The sequence below is a fragment of the Mirounga angustirostris genome, unplaced genomic scaffold (assembly GCF_029215605.1).
Source record: "Mirounga angustirostris isolate CCGP_5_RB_7025 unplaced genomic scaffold, mMirAng1.0.hap1 SCAF_7, whole genome shotgun sequence".
Classification (NCBI taxonomy): domain Eukaryota; kingdom Metazoa; phylum Chordata; class Mammalia; order Carnivora; family Phocidae; genus Mirounga; species Mirounga angustirostris.
In genome coordinates, this window is record NW_026991715.1 from 73689280 (window position 1) to 73709757 (window position 20478).

The following is a 20478-nucleotide window of genomic DNA, read 5'->3' on the forward strand; positions in this document are numbered from 1 at the left end:
AATCATGGAACACTACATCAAAAACGAATGATGTAATGTATGGTGATTAACATAACATTAAAAAATTTTCAAAAAAGTGAAATAAACATATATAGGATAAGATTTGGATATACTTGGCAATTTGAAGGTGCTATGCTTGTTTGATTTTTGAGATAACCTAATCGAGTACTATGTGCTGATAAACCTTAGATAAAAAGATATCCTCCAGTTAGGCAACAGGGTTCATATTCCTTAAAGCTACAGGACATCTATTAGAAGCTTTTCCTCTTTAGACATGGTGGCTGATTTTATTTTCCAAAGATGGCTGCATATCTCCCATCCCTTAGATTCTTATGCAATAGGACCCTGACACTCCTGATTAAGAGGTAGAACTGAATTCATCCTCTCCTGGAATCTGGGTTGGTCTTAGTGACTTGCTTGACCAACAGAACATGACAGAAGGGACATTCTGGGACTTCCAAGGCTATATCATAAGAAGCCTTGCAGTTCTGCTTGGTCTCTTAACACTCACTTTTGGATCACTTCTCCCTCTCAGAACTGAGCTGCCATGTTATGAGAAGCCAGCAACAACCTCCAGTTTTTTGACTGAGCCATCTTGAATGTCCAGCCTACATCCACCCTTAGAGGACCAAAACCCCAGACATCTGGCTAGACCCACAAAAGAGATTCAAGTAGGAACTGCCCAGGTGAGCCCATCAACCCATTGAATAATAAGGAATGGTAAATTATTGCTTTAGATCACTAAGTGTGTTTTTTTGGAGGGGGGGGTGTATGGGGAGGCTGTTATACAAAAAATGGTGGACTTTGGGGCGCCTGGGTGGCTCAGTTGGTTAAGCGACTACCTTCGGCTCAGGTCATGATCCTGGAGTCCCTGGATCGAGTCCCGCATCAGGCTCCCTGCTCGGCGGGGAGTCTGCTTCTCCCTCTGACCCTCCCCCCTCTCATGTGCCTGCTCTCTCTCATTCTCTCTCTCTCAAGTAAATAAATAAAATCTTTAAAAAAAATGGTGGACTTTGGAGGCAGAGTAAAGTTTGGAGTTTGGTTGTTTCACTTCTTTTGTGACTTTGAGTGAGTTACTTTATGTCTCAGAGGTTTCAGTCTTTTCATTTCATTCGTTCATTTATTTATTTATTTATGTAAAGATTTTGACAGAGAGAGACACAGCTAGAGAGGGAACACAGGCAGGGGGAGTGGGAGACAGAGAAGCAGGTCTCCCGCTGAGCAGGGAGCCCGATGCGGGACTCGATCCCAGGTCCCTGGGATCATGACCTGAGCCAAAGGCACACGCTTAACAACTGAACCATCCAGGTGCCCCCAGTCTTCTCATTTTAAAAAATAGTGACAAGAGAAGGGGCTTCTCAACTCACCTATGATCCTCCTGCATCATATTTTCCTTAAGACTCTTAGATCAAAGCCAGAATCAGCATGGTTACTATATGCCTTTCCCTCTGAACCAACTTTTGAGGTATCAAAAATATTCTGCCTCCTTTTACGTGGATACTTCTTGCTTCCACATTGGATCTGTGTTTACTTAGTAAAAGCGCACTGAATGGGGAAAAGGCACTGAATGTGGACCTGTTGCCATCATTTTTCCAAATGCTCTCTCTCAAGACATAGTGCCCAGGGAGGAGAGGGATGGGTAGGCACAGATGACACTCTCTGTCTATACTGACTAGAACGGGTGATGACTATGCAAAATTGCATACCAAGTGACCGAGGTGTCATCTCTAGGTGGGTCAACAGGCTTTGCTACAACATGACCAGGAAGGAAAGTTAATTAGAGGGTTTGTTTTCTGATCTCAGTTTCTTCATCATTAGGCAAGTTACCTCATTCCTAGACTTAGCTTCTTCTTAGATAAGTTAACTTGTTTTTAGGCTCAACTACTTTTCTATTTTAGTCACATTATCTGGTTTCTAATCTTAGCTACTTCCTCACTAGCCAAGTTAATCTTCCTGATACTGAAGCTTGGGAATGATACCTGATAAACCAATACGCAGAGTTATTGCAAACATTAAATTAAGGTACGGAAGGGGAGGTACTTTGAAACATGTGAAGGCTACACAAATATAAGGATATCTCAACCAGGCATCTTATAGTCTTCCCTTATTCTATACAATATGAATTGTTTCAATAATCTTATTACATTTACTATTAAAACTATCTCTCAGATTTGTTTCTTTCTTATTATCATGATTGCTGTTTTAGCGCAGGCTGCCATTATTTCTTGTTGGGGCAACCATGGCACCTCCTAGCATATTTCTCTACTTAAAGTCTCATTTCCTTCTTATTCTATCGCCTGCCTCTTGCCAGAGTTTTCTTCTAAAAGCACAAATGTCATCATGACAAGTCCCTATTTTAGAACTGCCTCTGATTCCTCATGGCTTGAAGATAATTCAGATTCCTTAGATGATGGCTAAAGCCTTCACAACCTTAAATTTACCTTCCCCAGTGTCATTGTCCTCCACATTATGCTCCTACTGTACCACATCGTCCTTGACTTTACAAATCACACTTCCTTGTACATTCTCATTCATCCCTCAAGACCTAAACTAAATGCCACCTCCTCTGTGCAACATTTGTTGCCAATTCTGTGAAGACGGTCATCTTTCTGTTTTTCCCAAACTCTTTTTAACTTTATTGTAACATTTTTCTCACCGTATTATAATTATTAGTTTACATAATCAAGGGTCCCACCAGGCAGTGACTCCTGAAAGGCCCATATTTATCTTTGTCTACCCAGTGTCTTGTCCTCACTATAAGCTTATGGGAAAAAGAAATCATTTTTTCAATGAGAGAGCCCTAACAGCAAAATGGTTCAACCTGTATCTGAGATTGGGCCTCAAGGGCTGCAGATAGATCTGTGCTTTTAGGAAGAAAAAAGTATTTTAGATTTTCCTGAGACCCTGATTAGTTTTATTTAAAAGCTCCTGTTTTATTTCAAATTATAATTGATTCACCTTGATTCACACAGAGTAATATGGGATGAATGTTGTATCCATCAGCCTGGACTAAATTATGTTGCAGCAACAAAGACCTCAAAATCATAAAGGCTCCTAAGAACAAGGGTTGGGTTTATTTTTTGTTCATATTATGTGCCCTTCTGGGTTGGCTCCACATTATCTTTATTCTAGAACTCAAGCTAAAGAAGGATCTCCTATGTGGATAGTTACAGCTATGTTTCAGAAGGAAAAGAGAGATGGCAGAGCCGAGGATAGCTCTTGAGCTTTTGGCTGGGAAGTGGCATGGGTCAGCCAGAGTGAGTTACACGGCCATGCCTGAGATTGGTAGGCAGCGAGGAATATTTTGAACAAAGAGCAATCTGTTACCAAAGGTAAGGAGACAGGTAATATTGTTACCACCAGGTTCAGACCCCTAGCATAGTTTGCTATTGATAGGAATCTGAGAAAACACACCCTGCTAACATGGTTATAGCCATACATCTTTGTTTACTTTGAGTCTAGCTTAAGTTGGAAAATTTCAAAGGAAAAAATAGTACCACGAGGTTTTCATATCTATTGATTTTCTATTAATTCTGGAGTGTGATGGAACACAGCAAGTGCAGGATTCTGGCCAATGGAAGCATGCAACCAATAACATTAAAGGGAGTAGCTCAGGCTGCCTATTCTGAAAATCTATTAGACATTGTGGATCTTTTCTTTTATATAAAAACATTTTGGTTATTAAAGATTGGGACTTTACCTGGCTTTGGATTTTCCCCAAGGGGAAAAAAAAAAAGACTTGTATTAAAATATTTTTTGTGTTCATCATACCACCAAGCAAAATAACCCATGTCACTGGAAATATTTTGGTGAAGCCACACATTTCTTCAAGTTGTATTCTCAACAATTGATGTCAACACTACAGAATTTCTGACATTTCTCTAATATCTCCCTTTTGCATGTAACGATACAAACCGATACCTCTATTTGCTTAGCCAACTCCTGTTGGCAAGTTCTTACAATCAAAGAAGAATTCCTCCGTTGTGAACTTCTTTTAGAATCTGCAGAGTCAATGCCTTTAACATGGTGAAGAATTTCTTTGCCAAATAAATCTTCAGGCAGAATAAAAATCTTGGCACTCTGGGCTCTGATAGAGCATCTGTGATGCTTGGCAACACATCTGGTTCTGCTGCTTTGGTGAAGAAACATGCTCCTCATCTCAACATGCAGTGGTGTCAGCCAGTGTCAACGATTCTGCCAGGGATCCTGAAAAAATTGTGTCTATTTCTACAAATGCTGTCAACCTCTTGAGAGCCAGGACTGACACACTATTTCAAGAGGTTTTGTCAAGAAATGGGAGTCTAAGAGTAAGTTCATTGCTGCAATATAGACATTAACTAGCTTTCCAGAGGTCCTGTCTTGAAACATGTGATTGGCTTTCAAATACAAGTTCTGCTTTTCTGAAGCAAAGGAAATCCAATGATTAGAATAAAGCAACAGGAAAGAGTCCATTCATAGTTTGTTTTACTTGATGGCTATTCTTGCCAAATTATCCAACATCTTCCTATTTCAATTCTTTTCGCTCTACTGCCATGCTGGACGGGCATGTTGGGGGCATTTATCTACACATTCCAAGGCTGAAGAAATGCTTCTGGAAACTGGAATGAGGAGTGACAAATCTTTCCATTTGTTTACAGGTAGAAACCCACAGACAGTTGGAATCGTTAGATAACTTTTTAAAAGCGAATTCTGTCTCCAATGACCTCACGGAACTGTGAACATCTTTTTTTTTTTTTTTTTTTTATTAATGATGCAAACGTGTTAAGAGATGATCTCCTCAGCACAAAAGAATACGAATTCAACAAGGACTTTGGAGAACTGGAGAAATTCCTCTGTGCTTAACCTTCACCTAATAAAGCCACGGCAGCTCCCATTCTGTTTGCTACTGTTTTCTCTTGCCAAGTCAATGTTTTAAGCAAGTACTCTGCCATGCAACTGAAAAGTCATCGTCAAACAGATGTCAAAAATAACAAGCCTATTGTTGTGTCAAAAACCACTCCATAATTTCAATATCAAAGCCAAACATCAGCCTTCTTGTAGAAGCTTACTTCTGAGCTGAACTAAACTTTATTTTTACTTGGAAAATTTGCATTTATCTCAGGTGTTTGAGGAAAATAGGCATTAATGTCAAGAGGAAGGTAGTGAGCCACAGAGATATGACTTAATAAAGAAACTTTACAGTCTCTGTAAAATAATTCTATTTCCATTGCAATCAAAAAGGCATGAAAAAGTTTTTTGTATGTTTATGTGTTTTTTTGTTTTGTTTTGTTTTTCCTGGGAAAAAGTCTACAGCTTTCTTCAGATTTTCAAAAGGTCTGTGACCTGAGTAGGGCTAATACCCTCTGCCCTGGCGCTTTATTGAGTGAAATATTTTGAGGAATAGAATGAATGTTCTGAAGAAGTGAAATTCTGTGGAGAAAGCAAGTTAACCATGACTTGGTCCTGCACTCACCAATGAAGAATACAGGCTCCTAAACAGGAAAGCAATCAAGAGCACAGACATAGGTACAAACCCACTCTTATTTCTGGACAAGGTTTTCTGAATAAAAACTAAGGCAATCTGGATAAAAATATTTGCTTTGTTATACTGTTCCTAGTTTCCATAGTGAATGAAAAACTGTGCAGCCATATTCATACAGAAAAGTAGGATTAATAAGGAAAAAATTAGGAGCTCAGATCTTGTGCTTTAAAAGGTACTATTATTTTAGAAGTGTGGAAAATGCAGTCGGAAGGCACCTGTATGAGTTCCTATTGCTGCTATAATGGATAAACCTAGTGGCTTAAACAACACAAATTTATTAACTTACAGTTCTGCAGTCTAGAAGTCAGAAATGCATCTCAGGGGGCTAAAATCAAGATGTGGGCAGGGCTGTATTTTTTTCTGGAAGCTCTACGGGAGAATCCATTTCCTTGCTCTTTCCAGCTTCTAAAGGCTACCCACATTTCTTGGTTTGTGGCCACCTCCCTCCATCTTTAAGGCCCGGATAGCAGCTCAACCCTCTAACCCCACCCTGCTCCCCATCAGTTTGTTGTGTTAATGCCAGGGCTCTGGCCTTGACTCCATCCGGCCCCACACTGGGTGCTGTATAGCTGCTCCTTCTGCTGCTGTTTCTTGGTCTTTAGCTTCTCCTAGTGCTTGGTACAGGGCGTGCACCCTTTCTTGGACTGCAGAACTTCCTGAGGTTCTCCTTCTGAGTCCAGTGAATGATCGTGAGAACAAGGGTGAGGGCCTTGTAGACAGCTCAGATCTTGGAGACCTTGGACCCTGCACTGCCCATCATGCTGGTGACTTGCACCTGGAGGACCTCTACCTTCAGGCCCTCCAGATGTCTCAGCAGCTTTCCCTTCTGGCCAGGAAGGTCCCCAGTGCTGGTCTGGGCCATAGCTGCGCAAGTGGTGGCCACTTTGATGGCCCCTTAGACTTTTAAGGACACTTACTATTATATTGGGTGCACTCAGATAATCCAGCATAATCCTCCTATTATAAGGTCAGCTGATTAGCAACCTTCACCTCAAGGGCTACCTCAGCGCCTCTTTGCCATGTAGTGTAATAGAGGTTCCAGGGATTAGGATGAGAACATCTTTGAGGGGTTATTATTCTGCCCACCATATCACGGCTTAGCTGGGATAGTGGGAAAGGGCTGAAAGTACAGGAAAACAGTGTGAAGAACTGGAAACCTGGAAGTAAAGAGCTCCTAGCTGGGATGGATGATACTCCCTGATTATGCTACCAGAATACCTGAAGATCAGGTCTAAGGTAATTTGTATCTGTTCTTTGATATTTATTCTCCCAGAAAACTTAGTTTTTAGGAATGGTAAAGATGCCAAACTTGGAAAACCTGACTGTCAGCCCTGGCTCTACCACTTATTGTCTATATCACCTTTGGCAATGCACCTATGTTTGCCTGAAGCACAATTTCCCCATTTTAAAATAAATTGGAACTAGTGGGTCCAGATGATTGTAGTAGGCAGAATTCTAAGATGACTGCCAAGATTCCCACTTCCTGTTAATATAATCCCCTCCCCTTGTATGTGACGGGAATTAAGAATACAATGGAATGGTCATCCCACGATTAGGTTATGTTACGTGGCACAGTGGACTTTAAGAAAGGATTACCTTTCGTGGGCCTGACCTAATCAGATGAACCCTTAAGAGGGACTAGGCTCTTCCTGAAGAAAGAGAGTTCACGTGTGAGACAGATTTGACAGAAGGGAGATTCTCCACTGATGGATATAAAGATGGAAGGGACCATGGAAAGTGACCACTAGTAGTGAAAAGCCAACAAGAAAAACAAGGGCTTCAGTCCTCCCAATACAAGGAACTGAATTCTACCAACAGCCCAAGTGAGCTTGGAAGTGGATTCTTCTGCAGAGCCTCAGATGAGAACTCAGCCTGACGGATGCCTTAAGTGTTAGACTCTGAGCAGAGAATCCAGTTGAGCCATGCCCACACTTCTGACCTACCCACGGAGAGCTAATACATATGGTTTGTTTTAAGCCTCCGAGTTTGTGGCCATTTGTTATGCAGTAGTAGGAAACCAATAAACTAATATAATGCTATTGCAGTTAAATGTGAGTTAAGATTTCTTTTTAAGAATTTTTTTTCTTGACTCCTCTTTCCCTGCCTTTCTCCAAAGCTTTGATCTGCTGCCCCACCATGTAATTATTTCATTGAATATAACCAAAAAATGCCATTTTGTCAGATTAAAATCTTCTCTCCTATCACATATTAGAGTTATCTCCTTCCCCCCATGCTTGATTTGAGATGCAGAGATGTATGCATCTTGGGTATATTATATACATGTTTAGGGCTGGAGAATCAAACCAGATAACACGGATTTTGAGAATTAAAGCAAACAATCTGCACATTTTGAATTAACTCAGATATGTTTCACTCATTGCATCTAGTTATCTTGAAACACAATAACATTGACCTAATGGCTGAAGAAAAAGGAGAACCAATGAAAGCATAAATGCCTGAACATTTTAATATCTTTTATCAATAAACATTAGTAGTATGCCATGCATTTGAATCCATGCTTATCCTGAGGAAAACCTGCATTCTATCTTCTGCTTCCTGATACTGCAGCTGGATCCCATTACAAGGGTAGGACACACCAAGAGAAGCATGCCTAAACTTTCTAAGCTACAAAACTAAAGCTGATCTTCATTAATTAGATGTCTAGATTATGCAGATTGACCACTGTATTACCATAAATAACATGGTCAGAAACACTATTATATGGCTTAGTGATAGCTCCACCTGGGTCATTTGGCTAAGCCTTATTTACGAAGACATTCTATTAACCACAAAGGCAGGATTTGATGTCAGGTCAAAAATCAGATCAAACTGTGACTTCGTGGTTGACGGCGGAGAGAATGCTCTACAACAAAGGGAATTGAGAACCCAGGGTGATGTCTTCCTAACACTGGATTCAGGAGAAATTTCATCTCCAGCACACCTTCACAGAGTGCAGTATACTACATAATGCAGATAAGTGAAAATATTAACAGGCCAATGAATCATAACTAAGACCCACCATTTAAAATCCATATTCTCTGCCTTTGTGAAAACCATGGAACTGGATGAAGAGAGAAGCCACCTAATTTTAGATTAAAGCCAATGTGGACAATGGATTCTTGGATGAAGGCAAAGTCTGAGCATCACATGCCCTCAGCTGAATAATGATCAGCTGTTTTAATAAAAAGGGAGAATACACGACAAAAAGGCCATGGTGTGGAACAGCTTCAAGATCTGGGGATCCAGGTGAATCATGACTTAGCTTTTATCAATTTTAACCAAAGTCTTCCCAGGTGCTGAAGTCAGCACTAAGGAAAAGCTCTCACACGACTGTTATGCAGAGTAATTGTAATCTTTGTCTGCTTCACCCTTCTGGACCTGTGTCTTTGCCATCTACATAATGATGTGGAGGGAAAGCACTTCGAGCCGAAATGAAATAAACGACGTCAGTTTATGCCCACACGGACCTTGTCAAGTAGCCAATGACTTGCCCTTTCATTGTGAGTGACTAATATCAATGCTGGCTCTAAAGAAAGACACTTTTCATAATCGCCCAACAATCTGCTAAGTGAAAACATATGGAGAGGCTTAGGCAAAGCCTGCCAGGGGTCTTTGCTGAATGGAAAACAGGTGCTCTCATTCTGTGCCACGTAATACCCCATTTACCCCCAAGTCCAAAGGTTAGAGGACTAATAGCTGCCTTGTGGCAATCAGGGAAAGCCAAGAAACTAGCCCTGGTGAAACATCTGGGACATATTTTACATACTTGCAACATATGCTTCAGGTTCAATTAAAGTGAGGCTTTGGCACATTTATTAATCTTTTTTACTTTTATCCTATAAGAGGACTCACTGACCTGACCCCACTATTATACCATATGAGAAAACAGAGAAATAATGAGAGCTAGAGGTCAGTACCTGCTCATATGGCAAAAAACACATTTGTTTTCTCCTGAAATTCCATTACCCATTACTCTATACACAAACTTTAAACAGAGGAACCAATGAATTTTTTAAAGTAGGAAATTACCCTTCTCCCACTCAGACACACTGATAGCCAGGACTTACAACCTTTACCACTCTGACAGCCAGTCCAGAGACATCGGCTGCTAAATGGAAACTCGAAGGATCCTTTCATATTTCCATTTCTTATAGGAAAAACTTTAGATTTTAACACATCCACTCTAGGATTCTTCTATTATGCAAGCCCCTAAAAGTCTTTTGTAAATTATTATATTTGAGATTTTCTTTTTTGTTCAGATATGATTTTTATGCTATCAATTGCATTATGAGTAGAAAAGAGAAGCCTCCTTATATATCACTTGAATAAAGGCTTGGATTTATGAAAATCAGCTCACCATCTTTTCATATGGAAAACACACTGTTTGTCAGCATCCTGCACACAAGAATACAGTTGAATTCACACAGTAATTTAAGCACTCACTTTCAAATCAACTTTGGTAACTAGATCTGAAAATGTGTTAGAACCTGGGTGTCAGTTTCAGACACCTCAACACTAGATTACAATAGATGCCACTCCAGAGGTTTCGTGCTGTTTCCACCTGGCATGTTCCACTTGACATCTAGGTTTTGGTGAGCTGGTTAACCAGGTGTGTTATTCGCTTCCCATTCCTAACATCCTCTCTATTAAAAAAATGACCATCAAGGGGAGATGAGTGGTTTGGAGTATCAACAAACTGGCTAAAAAAAAAAAAAAAAAAAAATACAGGTTGACTTCAAGCAGGGACACTGAAGTACTAGACTTCACTAAGGGTTTCCATTTATTAACATCTCGGAGGGAACGCCTGCTGCTGGAATGAATCTTTATGGTTGCTTTAATAATAAAGCAGCAACAAGCAAGGGAAAATGGCCATAAATGGATGGCAGCTTAGTGTTTATCAGCAGAAAAATGATGATTCAGAGCTGGCATGTTGAGTTAAAATACAAGCTCTCTACAGCTCTACAAACTGACCTTAACAATAAATTATATCATTTATTGCCAGAAGTGTATGTTCATGTTATTTAACATTAAAAACAAGCATATATGTGTTTTTGTAGAAAGGAGATTTTGTTAGTGTATATTTGATGATGTCGCTAATGACTAAATGATGTACAGAAGAAAAATTTCACCTAAAAGCTCTATCAATTTCAAAATGTTTGGAATGGCATTAGAAGGGGGAAGGTGTGTATGTGTATGTCTATGTTTTTATTTTCCTTGTAGCATTGAATATTAGTCAAGAAAAAAATCATTTGGGAGTTTGACTAATCACTGTGATTTTTTTTTTTTTTTTTTTTTTACATTTCTAAAGCTTGCTTCCAACATGCAAATTCTTATACCAGGATATAACTGTACATCTCTACTAGAATCAAAGGTCAAGGGCATAAATTAAGATACACTGTTGTTCTCCTTTATTAAAAAAAAATTCACTGCTTTACTCTAACAGAACTCAGATTCCAGTGAAGGTCAAAATCTGGTTTTATATGCTAACTAATTTGGAAGTAATGAATGATATTCTCTCTTCCCTCCCAATCTCACTCTAGCACTTTTTAGATTTTTTATCTAGAAATGCCCAAGGATTTTGATAAACCAGCATCGCTCTCCTCCTTGCCATAAAAAGCCTTTCTTCTGACCTCAGACACCACTACAGTGGTGCAAAATCACTCTAATTCATCCCTCCAGTTGTCCCCTCTTCCCAGGGGACAACCATTCCAAGAAATCCCCAAAACTAGCTATTTCTTTGTTCATTTTTGTTTGTTTGTTTGTTTACTGTGGTCACCATTCCCATGCCAACCAGCAATCGGAAAATAACCTCTCAACAGGCTTTCCTGACCAACGAGCCACAGAGCCATTCCACGTCAAGTCTAGGCAAGGGCCGTGAGCACTGGGATTATTTAAATGCCCTCCGGAGCCCTCCCCACATATGTGTGTTCTTTTGCTGAGCAATTCCTTGAAAATTACAGATGACAATATCCATGTTCAACTTAAGCAGGCTGCTCTTTTTTTTGCCCCCTTCTCCCTTCCTCCAAAGTGTAGCCTGATTTGTAATACTCAAGATAGGACAAATTTTTGCCCTTCAAAAACAGTTGTCACTGCTGTTATCTTCACGAGAGCTATCAAGTTCCAGACAAGCTGAATTATTTTTTTTTGTTCCTGGCAGAAAAATATTTGACCCAGCTCTGGACAAAAGCGAAGAGGATTTATAGCCCTCTCTCCTTCTTTGCAACATGCAGTGGCATTGTTAGGATGATAAACAGCACTGTCCAATTTTCTGGACTCAAACACTTCAACTCCTTTTTTAACTGTCTGTAAAAACAGTGTCATGTCTACATTTCCCCATCCCCTGGTACCCAAGTGCCGGGAAAGATAATTACCTTGTCATCTTTGTCATCTTCTTCTTCCTCGTCCTCCAGCATGTCCTCCACTACCTGCAGACAGAAACAGAAGTCATTCTCGTGCTCTTAAAGGAGAGAATTTTGTTCTGTCATTTTGAACCTTTTGGAAATGAAAACTTTATTAACATTTGAAACAGACGCACAGAGAGGGAACATTTCATCTAGAGATAGGGATTAGGAAAATGTGATGCCTTTAATTGATTAAAACCAGGGAACTGAATTCCAGTCAGGGGAACCCTATTTGTGTGAAATGTTCTGTGACAACTTAAAGAATCTGAAATATGCATCAGGTAAACTAGCATTAATTTGAGAGATGCTTTAAATCAGGAGACTTCCTTTTTACCTGCTCCACTGTCTGCATTAATCAGACACTTTACGTTTGGAATCAGGTAACTAAGCAGAAAACAGCTCTGCTATTTCTAATTTACTTTTTACCAAACTCTAAGGTAAAGTATACTACCTGTTCATTGATTTATGCTGGTGCTTTATGGCATAAAGCTAATAGCTTTCGTGGCTCCAGTTTTACTTATTTTTTTTATTGAATAAATTTGATTTGTAACATTGACTAAGTCTAAAGTATGCCATGTGTTACTTGGATACATTTATGTATTGTAATATGATTGCTGATGTGGCAATGTTTAGCTTATTACATAATTACAGTACACTATTATTGTCTATGTTCATTATACTGTGTATCAGATCACTATGGCTTATTTACTACCTGTCATGTGTTTGTACCCTTAAACACTGTCACTGCTATCCCTGTCCTCCATCGCTTGGTAACCACCATTTTACTTTTTTTCTTATAGGTTTAACTTTTTTAGAATCCACAAATAAATGATATCATATAGTACTACACGTACTCTGATTTATCTTGCTTTTAATGTGCTCAAGGTCCATCCATGTTGTCACAAAACGGATGCTATCTTCCTTTCTTGTAACTGAGTAACATTCCACTGTGTCTATGTACTACATCCTTTTCACCCATTCATCCACTGATGGGCATTCGGGTTGTTTCCGTACGTTGGCTTTTGTGAATAATGCTGTGGCAAACATGGGAGTGCAGATAACTTTTCAATACCCTGTTTTCATTTCCAATTACCCAGAAGTGTAATTGTTCGATCACAGGGCAGATCTGTTTTTATTTTTTTGAGGAACCTCCATATTGTTTTCCATAGTGTTTGGACCAATTTACATTGCTGCCAACAATGTATATGGGTTCTCTATTCACCATTCTCAACAGCACTTACTGTCTCGTCCTGATGACAGCCATTCTAATAGATGTGAGCTAACTCAGTGGTCCATTGATATAGAGGTGATATGGCATTGTGGTTTTGACTTGCATTTCCTTGGTATTAGCGACGTTAAGCATCTTTTCATCTATCTGTTGGCCATTTCGATGTCCTCTTTAGAAAATTGCTTAGTTCTTCTGCTTATTTTTAAATTGGATTGGTTTTTTGTTAGGGAGTTGACTGAGTCCTTTAGATATTTTGGATATTAACCCCATATCTGATTTATGGTTTGCAAAAATTTTTTCCCATTCTGTAGGTTGTTTTTTTGTTGTTTGTTTTGCTGTGCAGAAGCTTTTGAGTTTGATGTAGTCCCATTTGTTAATTTTTTCTTTGGTTGTTTGTGGTTTTGGTGCCATCAAGGCTCAAGTTTTAATTCTTGTGTATAAATGTCAACTTTTGACTATCTCTGTATTACTTTTTTATTTTGTGGATTACCAGAAACTCTAATTTTAATTCTCTGATTTTACACAAGGGTTATATTATGAGAATGGACACTGAAAGAAAATTAGAAATGTATTCAATAATCAAATTATATAATATGTATATACAACCCAGGAAGGGGGGTATGCATGAATGTATTTTTTAAATGACTCCTAGTTTACTTACTTCAGCATAATGGAATAGCATTTCAGATTTGCTCAATAAATTTACCCTTTCCTTGATTAATGTGGAACTGTGGCATTACAAATGGGACTTCACTCTGTTTCAGGTGTTTTATTATCATTTTATACACCTACACACACACACACTCTCTCTCTCTCTCCCCATGGAAACCAAAAATTTAAAAACTTTGGGGAGGGTTGTTATTCAGTTAAGTGCCAACTTCTGATTGCATTCATGCCATTTCATATAATTTCTAATTCTTGTGGTGCTTTTCTTTTTTATCTAGTCTGTATCTCTATTGCTGAATAAATTTGATAGAATCATGGTTATTAAATATTTTTAAATCCTTCTCCCAAAGCTCATAACTGTAAAAGATAGAGACAGTGAGTGCTTCTTTCATGTGGCTTATGATACAGACAGGAATATGTTATGAGTGAAAACTTCAATAGCTAAGACTGTATTATGCAAAGAGCTACACAAACTGAGATAACATGTCAGGACTCTCGGTGATCTAATAATTGTTCTCAAATATTCTAAAAGCATTAGCTGATTTAAAAGAATAGCCCAAACACAAACCTCTATTTCTCATAAACCAATATATAACCAAAAGCATCTGACAACCTGTGAGATTGTTCCTAATTTAATGTCATACTTTAAATCTTCAATTACATGGCAGAATTTTGTGGTCTTTCCTTTGGACATTCAACATTTCAAAAGAACCAGAGCAGCACAATGTGCTGTTTCCAGTATCTGGTGAGAGTTTACACTTGTTTTGAAGACATATAAAGCAATTCAGCCTCAGCAAGAAAGAAGGACTCTTTACATTCTAACTATATTCAGCAACTCTGTAAGCACTTATGGTAAAGTCCTTTGGCCAAGAAACACAGTGCTAGGTACTGCGGGAATACAAAGATGAAAAACACAGATATTTCATCTATACTCATGTCAGCCCTCAAGAGAAATATAATTCAGTAGAATTTAAATGGAGACTATAAGCTAATCTTTCATGTTGGCTTTTAGTTTCCTGAAATTTTGAAGTATTCAGAAGTATACAGACAATAATAGTAACAACGTATAATCACGGTGCCAAATGCCAGGCAATTCTAAAACAGGCTATTTTTGATGGAGGTTTAAATGGGAGAAACAGCCACAATAGTTCAGTACTTTGTATTTCTCCAAAAGAATTCACCTAACACAGCAAATAGCTGAAACAGAACTCAAACTCAGACAGTGGGACAACACAGAGCCAGCTCTCACCCCTGCCCAGTTCTTGGGTGGGGGCGGGGAGGGGGGAAGAATTCACCTAACTCCCCTAAGTTTTGCTTAAATGATTATAATTTCATATCTCTAGTAAAACGATTGATTTAGATTAAGTAATTTTTTAGGTTGGTCATTATGATCCATTTTATTTTTCAGTAAAAGTTGTATATATTGGAGGTATGAAACAGGATGATTTGGTTAATACTAAAATTACCCACACAAAGTCATTTATCAAATATGTCAAGGAAAAAGAAATGAACACTACAAGTATACTTTTACTCCTGTGCATGAACTCAATGTTTTTGCTAGTTATTATTAAAAATGTATTACATGCCTCTCCTCTTCAGTACTGATGATCATACTGCAGGTGCTAGGTAGTAAGAATGGCGTTGGATTTTGCCTAGCAGATTGCAAGGTGCATAATAGGTGTTCCAGAAATATTTGTTGATAGAATGAACAGATGAACGCATCATCTATTCTTCATAGCCTTCAATAGGCTTTTACATAAAAGAACTAAACTAGCTCACAGAACTGAACTAGCTCACCTGGGAAGTTATATACTTAATCAGTGATGCAGATTAATAAAAGCAAATATTCAAAATGCCTTCCAATATCTGCCCAGAAAGAGAAAGCATACATATTTAACCTTTAAGATTTGGAGATTTCTACTGCCTTCAAGATAATTTTCAAAAATTCAAAATATCATCAAAACATCAAACAAGCCAACAGCTTAATTTACACATTTTCCAAATCAGCTGCGGATCTTATGTTCAAGAACGACTCAAAGAGGTCTACAGAATCAGGCTCTTCATTTGCAAAACCCAAACTGTTCTTACCCTGCACAAGTGGGTAATTGGCTACGCGCAATTGCTCTACAAATGTGCAGCCAGAACCACCCAATACAACCATTTGCTCTTACATTTGGCAGAAAAGTGTTGTGTTAGCGAGAGGCCTTTGTGTTGTGTTTTAGCACTCTAGCGAGGGCTTTTCCCCTCCTCCAGTGTCTTTTTAATGTTACATCATAAACACCTACAAGTGAGGATTTATAATACAGATGCTTTCCTACGGATGCCTTTAAGCTGCTTCAGAATGCATCCCACTACTACATTTTGCTCAGGTGAAGGTTAAGGTGCCTTGGAAATTGGAGATAATAGCACCTATCCCACAGTGTTGATTAAGGATCCAATGAAATAATGTATTTAAAGTACTTAGCACAGTTCCTGTATCGAAGTGTTCAAAGAGGTTAGCTATTAGTGAAAAGAAAAATAATATCTATTTAACGATAGTTTAAACATTATTTTTTTAAAAGATTTTATTTATTTATTTGTCAGAGAGAGAGGAAGAGAGAGAGAGAGAGAGAGAGCACAAGCAGCGGGAGCGGGAGAGGGAGCAGCAGGTTCCCTGCTAAGCAGGGGGCCCGATGCGGGGCTTGATCCCAGGACCCTGGGATCATGACCAGAGCCGAAGGCAGATGCTTAACTGATGGAGCCACCCAGGTGCCCCTCAACATTAATTTTTAAAAACTGAATTATGTATTTTTTTTTGTCCTGGGCAAAATATTCAGTGTTCTTTATGACATATAAAATTCCAATTCATGTTTTGCAGATACTAAGAGACACATAAAGGGACACAGGCAGAGGCGTGGATCAAAACTACCCCTTAAAATGATGCTTTCACTAATTTTCAGGCTTTAACGGACCAGTGAAATGGACGGCTATAAGGGCAAGAGCGTCTCAGAAGCGGGGCTGTGCTTGAAGACATGAGTCCTGGCCAAGTGCAATGAATATAGAAACTGCAACTGAGGTTTTAAAAACAAACTGTATGTATCCCTGAAGTACATTTAATGACCGCACAAAACTGCAACCTTTCCCAGAGAACTCGACAAACACCTACCATTTAGAAAGAGAGTGAAGTTTAACACTTAACAAAGGAAAACAAATAAAATAAAGGAGTCCTCATCTCAAATTCCACTCTTTCCTCTTCAAATAAAACCACATAAGGACTACATAGTTTTGTTTTCAAGTATATGAAGTCCAGTTGCCCAAACATTTGTCCACAATAATTTAATAACAACACATATGCAGGATTTCCTTGAAAAAAAAAAATAAGTGTTGAAAAAAATGCATGTGTTAGAAAAGATACATTTTTCCAAAGTTTTTTTTTTCCTTTTTCTTTCCCTTTTCTTGGGCAGGGGCGAATCTCTCAGTTCGGCTCTAGAATTCTCTTTCCAAATTATGCTTTCTGATATCTTGCTTGAAAGCAAGTAGTATTAATCAAACAAAGGAAGGGCACTAGGGAAATCAGAAAGATGTAATGCAAGCAGTTAAAAGTGACATGACCTTCTGTAATGTCGCTCGTCACAGACTTATATGCCACACACCGGAGGAAGGTCTTGAACGAAACTGATTCTTGGTACTATTCCTTGAATGTAATACTAATAAAGATGACATTTTTAAAAACACATGTGGACAGCCCCAAATGCAGCATGCCAGCTACATTACAGCTAAAGAATAAGCAGATAACATTGTTTTTAAAAGCATAATATTTCTTCTTTCATATGCCGCATTTGCTGAGCATTTGTCATTAACATATAAAATATGTGGTTGTACTTTTCAAAAAATCCATGCTCAAATGGAGCCAAACTCATCTGTAGAATCTGTATATTATATAGTTGCACAGGAGCTCTTTTCATATTATGACTTTTAATTATAATTCCACACAACTTAAAAGGCTTATGATTTGCAAGAAATAAAATTTTATTTGGCTGGAAATATTAATAATGGTGTTGGTAATCTGCATTCAAGTATGACATGTTTAATATTACTGCCCCAGACAATGATATATAAGGGAGGGGACCAGAGGATGCAGAAAAGGAAGACCTAGACCCTGAAGGGATGAGAAGAAGTGGATTCAGGTAAACTTCATGGTTAAAGTCATCATAGGGCAGTAAATACTAATTACTGCTTTTCAATGCCAGGTTAGGGGGTGTGTTTTAAAACAAGAGTGACCAAAGGGGGTTACAAGGCCCACCAATAATTCTTAAAACACTTTGTATTTTCACTTGCCCAGGAATAAAGTCCTCCAATTATTTATTACTCTTCAAAGAAAAACAGGAACCAAAAGCATCTTGATTATGTCACCCTTGTAAGATAAGTATTGAGTACCACGAAGCCAAACACTCCCCAAGCCAAAGCTGACACAAACCAGTTTCTTTCATATGTTTACTTTTTTCCTTGGAAATAATCTTTGAATTAAATAGATGTTTTGCTATGTTCAGAATGAATAGTTGCACAATTCAAATTGCTTTACTCAAACACGGTCTATAAAAAAGCAACACATTTAAATTAAAGAAGAAATCACTGCTGTCCAGATGTGCAACTGCATGTTAAAAAATTAAAGAAAGAAAATTGTCACAAAAGAAAGAAGTTTCATATTTAATTTCATATTCATAGAACATCCAAATGTGTACAGATGCTTATATTTGGACACATTACAAACTAAATGCCTATTTCCACCCTAGAGATACAGAGGAATTTGGAGAGAGCAGTATTCTTCAACATGGTCTGGAGTTCATTTATACCATTCTGTGTGTGCATAAACCAAGCAGAGCATGCATTTGTGTGCCAATGAATTTATTACATGTGTAAATATCATATGAAATTATTGGAAGCCTATGGATTGAGAAGCTGCATATAATCACTCAGACTCTTTCAGATTGCTGAAAAGTACCAGAGCTGACCTCTGGTCAACCAAAGTCAGCTAAAGACTTTTGCGGTCAATAAGATCATTATAGGTGCACGTGTGCTGTCATTTTGCAACAGCACATCTGCTTCCACGAAATTTTTGAGAAGGAACCTTTTTGCAAAATGAATGGCACAATTAAGCTGTACGTATAATTTACTCCACGTCTGGAAGAAGAAGAAGACTCATAAACAGGTCTGGGATATACTGTTTCATCCAGAATATCTCAAAAGCAACTGGATGTATGATGGCCGCTTAGTTTGATTCACACTGTTAAAGATTTGACCTTGGAGTATTTCAGCTACAGTAGTCAAGATAACTGAACCACTAGATGTAATAATAATTAGTGTGATAGGCTTGCCAGTGAGGTTGAATATATTGCAATACAAAAGAAGGCAGACGAAAAAGAAAAGCATTATTACTGCTAAAAGACTTCCTGGTTTTTACAGAAACACTCAAATACAATTATTTCTTCTTGCAGAATGCATTTCCTTGGCTCATTCTGGGAAGTGCCATGTTGTAATTTAGTCCATAATATTAATAGGACATGTGGCTTTAATGTGGCTATCAGATGACTTTTGATGCATGCCACTGATTACATACAGCCTGTATTCCGCATCATCAACAACAACATTCTTATTTGCAGTATAATATGCTTTGCTGTAAGGTGCAAGGGCAGTAAATTTACTGGCCAAGAAGATGTAACCTTTTATTTTTTTTAAGTGTCAGCTTAATATGCAGAAACCCTCTTCCATTATGAAAGACTAAATATAATATAAATTCTATAATCAGTATAAGCATCTTAAATGAATTTCTTCTCATATTTCCTTCTGAGTATTCTTAAATGTTCATTCTTACACTTACACAAAGCACTGGAAACAGAATTCTAGTGTTTATTTGAACTATGTCTCCATCTAAAGGCTTTACAATGTATTGTATTTTTGCTGGCAGGGAAAATTCTAAGCTTGGCGTCTTTAGGATAAGTGCATATTAATTTGACTGAGCAGGGAAAAATAGGTCAACTATTAACCTACAACATGCTTTTTAAATAATAGTGCTTTTTTGAAACTATTTTTTGGTCAGGTTAGAAGAAAAATGTATACAAAAAGCCCCCCGACCCCCCCCCCCCAAAAAAAACCAAACACAAAACCAGAGTTGTTTAATGTGTTTTGCAAAGTGAAATTAAAAGATAACTAGACTTACCACTAAGGGATTTTATAAAATTTAGTATTTTCAAAGGAAAATACTTTTGTCCATTAAAAGTAAACAGATCTCAAATAAAGAAGAAAATTACGTACTCAAGGCTCTTATAAAACCAGATTTCCATTCCAGAACCACAAATTTCTTATTTTTTTAAAAAGGCACAATTTTAAATGTTTAAAATTCTAAAACAACCTTAGGAATTTTTATCTTTTAAGTATGTCATGAAGAGTCCACATTATCTATTTAAAACACTTTCTGCAAAGCCAGAGGTGGGACCTCTATGAGAGTACCATCCGCCAATCTTCTCAGAAATGTGCATTGCTCTAACCCCTGCAGATAGGCTTGCAAGCATCAAGGCTGCAATAGTCAAGAAGTTCCTTTTCAGGTCAGTGTATACTTTTAGCACATGGAACAGAGGAAAATGCTACACTTTTGGAACAACAAAATTTGAAAACAAAACAAAAAA

General features: G+C 38.1%; 1 protein-coding gene across 11 annotated transcripts in view; it reads right to left on the reverse strand.

The window, feature by feature from the left end:
• Nucleotides 1-20478, reverse strand: part of MCTP1 (multiple C2 and transmembrane domain containing 1) — a 512471-nt gene that overhangs the window by 62620 nt on the left and 429373 nt on the right. For all 11 annotated transcript variants that reach the window (XM_045898718.3, XM_045898712.3, XM_054512926.2 and 8 more), the window contains one exon: nt 11893-11946. In XM_045898718.3, coding sequence (XP_045754674.1) covers nt 11893-11946 — 54 coding nt within the window. The remainder of the gene's footprint in view (nt 1-11892; nt 11947-20478) is intronic.